This window comes from Acanthisitta chloris, unplaced genomic scaffold (assembly GCF_000695815.1).
Source record: "Acanthisitta chloris isolate BGI_N310 unplaced genomic scaffold, ASM69581v1 scaffold3948, whole genome shotgun sequence".
Taxonomy (NCBI): Eukaryota; Metazoa; Chordata; class Aves; order Passeriformes; family Acanthisittidae; genus Acanthisitta; species Acanthisitta chloris.
Window position 1 is genome coordinate 4,109 of NW_008685193.1, and position 7,806 is coordinate 11,914.

The 7,806-nt window shown below is 44.3% G+C and overlaps 1 protein-coding gene across 1 annotated transcript; it reads left to right on the top strand.

The window, feature by feature from the left end:
* Positions 1 to 338: 338 nt before the first annotated feature.
* On the top strand, positions 339 to 7,557 carry MLF1 (myeloid leukemia factor 1). Its single transcript, XM_009079634.1, has 7 exons — positions 339 to 479; positions 3,496 to 3,540; positions 4,688 to 4,774; positions 5,111 to 5,239; positions 6,773 to 6,932; positions 7,203 to 7,335; positions 7,464 to 7,557. The coding sequence occupies exons 1-7, from the start codon at positions 360 to 362 to the stop codon at positions 7,555 to 7,557; spliced, it is 768 nt and encodes a 255-aa protein (XP_009077882.1). The 5' UTR covers positions 339 to 359.
* Positions 7,558 to 7,806: the final 249 nt, after the last annotated feature.

Genomic DNA, 7,806 nt, shown 5'->3' on the forward strand with positions numbered 1-7,806 from the left:
GTCAGTTTTGTAGTTGGTGGCATATAGTAAACATAGGCTGGAGAGAGAGATGGCTGCAAGGGATGGGATGTTTCTGGGAAAGATGAGGAAAGAGGAAAAGCCCTACAGACACCTGAGAGTGTAGGAGAGCAGGAGAAGGATCAAAACACCCAACCTGGGAGGTGGGGAGAAAGCGAAGGTGAGAGTTCATTAGGAGTAGGAGATTGCCCAATTGGGTCCTGGTGAAGAACCACATGAAATGATTGAAAATTGGAGCTTTAAAGATTTCAGAGCCCTTTGATGTAGCTTGGAATGAAGCCACTGATGTTCTGTGTGCCGCCTGTGTTCTCAGGGATCCTTTTGCTGCCCACCATGAGCATATGAGGCAGATGCTGAGGGGCTTCTCGGAGCCCTTTGGAAGAGACCCATGGCTGAGCCTCACAGATGGAGCAGAGGGAACTCACCAGGACACACGGCTGGTCCCGAGGGGGCAGCGCAGGGTGAGTGTTCCTCAGCCTCCAAGGGTGCCACAGGGAGTTTATGGGGAAGCACAAGCCTAGCTCAGCCAGGGGAACCTCAGTTGGACTGTTTCATTGCTGAGTAAAATGGAATCATTCCTCTCTGGGTTCCTTACAGGTTGTGCCTGACCTCTGACCTGCTTCTGGTAGGGCTAAGTACACGTCTGTGTGACTGAACATAGAATACACAACATTTGGTCACGTACTGGAACATTGCCCATGGAGGTGGTGGAATCACCAGCCCTGATGGTGTTTAAGAGGTGTCTGGATCTGGTGCTGGAGGATATGGTTTAGGGGTTCCAGCAGTGCCAGGTTAATGGATGGACTTGATGATCTTAGAGGTCTCCTTCAACCTTGATTAATCTATTTTTACTGAACAAACTACGCATTTATCAAATGTTTGGGTTAATAAATATTTGTGTTAAGGGGTTGGAATGGAGCTTAGAGATCATCCTGTCCCAACCCCCTGCCCTGGGCAGGGACACCTCACACCAGAGCAGGCTGCTCAAGGCTTTAGCCAACCTGGCTTTGAACACTGCCAGGGTTGGGGCAGCCACAGCCTCCCTGGGCAACCTGTGCTAGTGTCTCACCACCCTGACAGGAAAACTTCCTCATATCTAGCCCAAATTTCCCTCTGTCAATGTATCCCCATTGCTCCTTGTCCTGCCCCTGGAGTTCATAACCAAGAGTCCCTCTGCAGCTTCCCTGGAGCCCCTTCAGCTCCTGGCAGGTTGCTCTGAGGTCTCCACACAACCTTCTCTTCTCCAGCCTCAACTCTCTCTAGATATAAGACTGTAAGAATTAAAGATCACAGAAATTGATATGAAATCCAGCATTTCTGTGTGTTCCCCAGTGAAACTGAGAAGTTGTTTTACACACAGTATATTTTTCAGCTCCCTGGGCATGCAGGGCAGCTCTATCTTATGCTCCTGGAGCTAAACATTATCTAATTGCTGTTTTTAGAGAGGATACACGTTGGAATGCTGTTCCTTTCCCTTCACCAGGCTAAATACTTAGCAGCTGCCTATCTCCTGCATTAATGAATCCCATTGGATTTTGAAAGGACCGTTGGAAGACAAAGGCAGATGACAAGAGCTAGTGGCACTAGGCCAGGTCTGGGGGTGCTTGGCCAAACCTAGATAGAGCTTAATAAGCAGAGCTGAAACCCGGACTGTCACCTGCAAGTCAAAAGGGGAGCTGTCAGATTCCTTCCTCCCTGCTCACACACTGCCAGTGTCAAATATAGCTGCTGCTGCTGCAGCTAATTAGGGCATGAGCTTCCCTCTCCTCATTCTTAGCCTTTGGTTCAGTGGGTGCCTTAAACCAAATCTGACTTCTGCCTTCAGAAAAAGAACATGTCAGACCTTACCTTTAAAGCTTAGGGGGTTGTGTCCCTGTTGTGGCAGTGAGGGGTGAATGTGAGGCCCAGTAAACCTTTCTGTGTTTGCAGCAAGAAGTTGAAGGCACAAGAGCTCTCTGTTAGGCTGGGAAGCACAAAAGATTTCCACACCTGCTGGAATCTCTCCAGGATCTTTTGTGTTCCTCATGTTCCACTGAAGAGGTGTCAGATGGCACAGAAAACTCAGGACTGATTACTTGCAGGAGTCTCAAACTGCTTTTACTGCTCCACAAATAACTTAAACACTTACAATTAGATATTTATGTAGGAAAAATGGATCTTTGCTGCCATGTAAAATACACTTCATTGAAATTACCCACACTGAGTGCTAGTGTTATTTAATTAAACTGTAGCAGGCCCAAAACTGCTTTAAAAGGAACAAAAGTTGTGGCAACAACTCCACGTGTCACTATAGCATTGCAATTTGAAACTGCTTCTCCTTTCTCCAGCAGGTTTGCAGTGTCAGTTGTTAAGAAAGGAGGAGGATTGGTATCTAAACCAAATGTTGTATCTGATTGTTCTCTCTGTTGGGCAAATACTTATCTGCCTTTTCTATGTATTAAACAAAGAGTTTATATATATTTTTTATGGCTAAACTTTGTTACTTGTGAGGATCTCCTTTTGTACTTGAAATAGGAAGAAATAGATACTCTCTTCTGTTAGTACCTCAGATATGTAACCTGAACGGTTCATAAAGGTATTCCAGAACTGGATAATTCCTTTTGTACTTCCAAGTTACCATGACGTGTTTGCTCCTTCTGCCTAACCACTCAGCCTGTAACCAGGCCTTTATCTAACCCTCCAGTCTGAGTTTCCTGGAAACACCCATGTGATTCCCAGCACTCAGTGCCCTGTCCCACAGGGATACTCAATATCCCTGGGTTTATATCCCTGTCTTTATAGCTGCATCTATTTATACAGCTGCAGAGAGACAGAACCTGCTCATGGCATTTGGCTTTGTGCAGGGGCAGAGATTTACCTACAACTCCTTGGAAGCTGCTTACAAGTTACACTTGATTTTGTTTATCACAAAGGATCTAGGGATATTTTAAAGAAATATCTTAATATTTACACTGCACTCCTGTAACACATAGGGATTTGGGAACAGCTTAGCTACATCACTGCATTTTTTTAAGCTCCATAATTGCATCCAACCTTCTCAAGTGTCATTATTACATAAATACACGTTAAAGGGACTTGATTTGTTGATTTTTTTGATCAGCTTTCAGTTGTGTTGCAGGGCTGGGATGAAACCTTTTCAGAGAAGCAGGAGATGCCTGAAGCACTGTGCCAGGTCCTAAATCCTTTCAGTACAGAGGTTGCTCTGGTAGAGAAATGTTTCTCAACCTCTAGCTTGAACTGCTGTTAGTACATACCTAGTAATATTAAATGTAGTGGCAGCTATCACTGTCTAATATTAGCATTAATATGATTATTTCTATACACCCAGACACTACTTCCTGTTATTAATTACCAGAGTCCTCCTGAGTCATTTCTTTACCTGGAAATATTTAATACCACCTGCTGTGTGTAAGAGTTACCTGTGCTGTGCCTGCTAACAGGTGTAATAATTAAAGGTCTTGCTCCTTTTTCTTCTAGGGAACAAGCTACTCCCTCATGCCCTTTGCAGGCTTTGGGAGACGGGTTAGTATCCCGGGAGTAACTATCCTTGTGACTCTGCTAGTCGGTGTATGCTGTGTGCATAGCCAAAGCATGGGCAGAGCCAGGCTCAGTGTGACTACAACCTGCTTCTGGTGCTGTTTGCAATGATATCAGCTAGGAAAATTATCCTTCCCTTTACTAAATCTCTGGATCTGGATGGGGTAATCCCTGGAGAGACTTCAAACCTTGAGCGTTGCCTGTGGGTGGACAGAGGCTTAGAGTGTGTGTGTTTGACCATAGCACTAAGAGAGCTTCTGGAGGCAGGATTCCCCCTGGGGCTGGGCTTGGAGTGGTCTTCAGCTGCTGAACTGTCTGGAAGAGGGGAAAACCAAATTTATGATGATCCTCATGAAGCTTTTTGCTCCCTTTGGAAGCCTTCAGAGCCCTCAGATAGCACTGCAGTAGCTCAGAGTGGCTCTCACTTGCAGAGCACATAAACCCAAGTACTGCTTGGTTAATTATCTCTTCCAGAGCCACAAATTGGCATTTTTTTGCTATTAGCTGCACAGGTTGTGGTTTTCCTCCCCTCATGACATGTAATTCCATAGCAACAGCTGATTCCTGTGTAATGGCAGCATTCCACATCCACATTTCTACCTGTAGAAGGTGATTTTGGGGGAGTTCTTGCCCTTTGTCGTGCTTTGATGCCCTGAATTGTGTATAATTACTGCTCAGAGGTTTTGATAACCCTTATGGTTTCAATTTCTTGCTGCTCAAGAAACTTAAGGAAGATTTTCTCTACCTGAATGTTACTTAGTTTCGGGCTTAAACTGCTGATTTCATTTTTCAGCTTTAAAATTAATTTCTTTAAGGCATGAAGGGTCATACAGTACATTTTGGAGCAGAAGCTGGTGAGGTTAGAGGATAGGTAAAAATAATTTGTGTAAAATAAACTTGTATTATAGCCAATTTGAGTGTCATCTTTCACTTCCAGTTTTCCAGTATCTTCAACTAACCAAGCTCCTCAGTTTTCCTTGGAAAAGCTGCATTGTGGCTTGTTTGTGTGTGTGAACTGCAGGCTGAAAACCCTTTTTGTGATTTGTCTGACTTGCACTAAAAATGCATGTGAAAAACAGCTCCAGAACTGGAAGGGTCAGAAATTGTGTTCTCATTGTGATGTTTCCCACAGGATGCAGATTTTGGGGATCCATTTTCTGCAATGGACAGGATGATGTCAACCATGAGGAACAGCATGCTGGAAATGCAGAGGAAATTTGTGAGTTCTTTGTTAAATTGTTCTTAAATTAATTGTATTGGAAAGTGATAGTTATTTGCAGTATTGCTCTGGAAATAATGCTAAGGAAAATGTTACTAACCTCATGGAAACAGTGAAAATTTATGGGGTTTTTGCCCAGAATATATTGTGGTTATTGTTTTTCTTCAGTCTTTGAAGCTAAAACTGCTAGTGTTGCCCAACTGCCCATATCTGTGGTACCAGGAGGGTTAATTTGTCAGAGGGATATTTGTGTCCATAATAAAACAGCCTCAGAATGTCAGACAAAACTATAATCCACACCTTTTAACCTATGTTAATGTCTGCCTTTTCCTGCAGGATGACCTGTCCTTCCACCCAGATGCTCACACATTCAGCTCCTCCTCTGTGATGACGTACTCCAAAGTAGGGGATGAACCTCCAAAGGTTTTCCAGGCCTCAACCCAGACCCGCACGGCCCCGGGAGGGGTAAGTAGTGCTGAGAGCCAGCCCAAGGGTGCTGTGCAGGGATCACAATGAGGCTCAGCTCTACCAAACCAGTTTCCTTCAGGTTCTTTTTCCTGGAGACAGTTAGTCTCTAATTTACAGAATCACAGAGTCATTTAGGTTGGGAAATACCTCCAAGATTGAGTCCAACCTGTGACCCATCGCTGTCTTGGCAACTGGCCTAAAGCACTAAGTGCTATGTCTAGTTGTTCCTTGAACTCCAACGAGAGTGACTCCACCACCTCCCTGGACAGCACATTTCAATGTTTGACAACCTTTTCCATGAAGGAATTCCTCCTGTTGTCCAACCTGAACTTGCCCTGGCACAGCTTGAGGCCATTCCCTCTCCAATCCTGTCCCTTGTTCCCTGGGAGCAGAGCTACAAGGAAAATTGAAAAATTCAGGCAAATATTTGTCACTGCTCTATATTTACTATATTAAAGGCTTCTTCAAGTGCTGTTTTCCTCCTTGTCATTTATACACTCTAAGTATACACCTAAGTAAATGATACACCTATCCCAGACTGGAAACAGAGTGCCAGAACAGCTGATCTTTAAGACAATCTGTAACACCATTCCATTTGCTATATTAATCCCTTTCTTGCCCTTTCAACCCCCAAGAAAGAGCCTATTAATGCCCAACATGCCTTCAAACCCTCCCTTTGTTCAGGCACCTCATAACCCTCAGCTGGAGCTGCTCTTTCAGCAGCTTCCTCACAGCTGTTGTGTCTCATTCTGCTGAGAAGTTTGAATTTGAATTTAAACCTTGCAGCAGAGGTCATGAAAGACTAGAAGTGAGCCCTAAAGGCTGTGGCTGGCTGGGGCTGTGCTCAAGCTCAGGCAGACACTCAGTTATCAGGAGGATGCTAATAATACCCCATGAACACAGTGCTAAGTGGTTGCTTGAGTTTCAAGCCAGTCAACACCACAACCTAATAGTTAGTTGTCCCTTCACACTGGGAATTCTGGTGTAGTATAGTTAGGATTATTTTCCCCACAGTATTTAATAACCAGTTAAGCTTTAGGTATTCAATCTTCTTGTCTGTTAGTAAAGAGAAAAGAGATTGGATTTGTGTTTTGTTGGTGTATTTTCAGCCAACACAGGAAATGGGATAGTGGGAAAAGCCTGTGAAACCTGATTTTTTTAAAGGAAATACATAAAATATTTGTGGAAGAAAATAACTCTTCACAAGGGCCTCAGGGGACAGGACAAGGGGAATGGGATCACACTGCCAGAGGGTTAGATGGGCTATTGGGAAGGAATTCCTGGCTGTGAGGGTGCTGAGGCAGTAGCACAGGTTGCCCAGAGAAGCTGTGGCTGCTCATCCCTGGGAGTGTTCCAGGCCAGGCTGGATGGGGCTTGGAGCAACCTGGGCTAGTGGAAGGTGTCCCTGTCCATGATGAAACTGGATGGCCTTTAAGGTCCTTCCAACCCAAACCACTCTGTGACCCTATGATCTATTTTAACTTCTTTTTTGATTGGAAGGACACTTATTTCCCTGTTTTTTTTGTGCAGGTTAAGGAGACAAAGAAAGCACTGAAGGACTCTGAAAGTGGCCTGGAGAAAATGGCCATCGGTCACCACCTTCATGACAGAGCTCATGTCATTCAGAAATCCAAGAACACCAAGACTGGTGATGAAGAAATGAACCAAGAATTCATCAACCTGGATGAAAGTATGTCTTTATGTCTAAATAGACTGTCTTTTTAGGCAGTTTTTTACACTATTTCACAGTTTAATCTTGAAGCTCCAACTTGAGTCATCTTAAAAGAGACTTTTCAGACAGGCTAAAAGTTTCCAAGTTCTCTTTTTACAGATTCCCCCAAAACATTGTGGAGAATCATGAACCACAAATCTAATACCACTACTCAAACTCCCTAATATCCTATCCACAATATGTTTTCTCCTATTTTATTGCCGATAACAAGTCAACTCTATTTTCCAGGTGATGCTCAGACCTTTGATGAGGAGTGGCAGAAAGAAGTGATGAAGTTCAGACCATCCAGAGCCAGAAGCGCTTTAGAAGCTCCAAAACACAAAAGTATCCACCACATGCCCAAGGAAGATGGAGCAAGAAGGTAAAAGTAATTTCCTTGAATAAGGAAATTCCAGCAGAGAAAGAATACCTGGAGCAATGTTCATGGACAGCCAGTCCTGGCATGTTTGAGCCCTTCTTTCTCCTGCTGATGGTTGTTGTCTGTTCCAGGGAGAAGCCTCGTGCCATCACTGGTCCCAGAGATTCCTTGGAGAACCTCGGTGTGAAAGGAACACATGTCCCCACCAAAAGCAGCAGGAAATAACTGACCTCCTTTCCCCCTTGGAATGGAGTTTCCCTGGAGCAGCTAGTGGTGCTGCAGTGCTAATGTCCATACAAATACACCTGGAGAGATGACCAAGCTCTGTTCTGTGTTGTGCCTTTTTCCTCCTGACAGCTGAAAGGTCTCCAACCTTCAGCTCCTATGCTAAATCCCCTTGTTTCTGGGAATTACAAACCCAACAACTTTCTGCCTAAAAGCACTTTAATGGGTTAGCACTAATTCTGCTCCAAA

Bases quoted from the DNA above. Each gene is read 5' to 3' on its own strand.
- MLF1 (XM_009079634.1), top strand. From the start codon at position 360: ATGAGGCAGATGCTGAGGGGCTTCTCGGAGCCCTTTGGAAGAGACCCA. The intron at 4,775-5,110 runs GTGAGTTCTTTG...CTTTTCCTGCAG, and splicing joins TGGAAATGCAGAGGAAATTT to GATGACCTGTCCTTCCACCC. The intron at 5,240-6,772 runs GTAAGTAGTGCT...TTTTTTGTGCAG, and splicing joins CCCGCACGGCCCCGGGAGGG to GTTAAGGAGACAAAGAAAGC.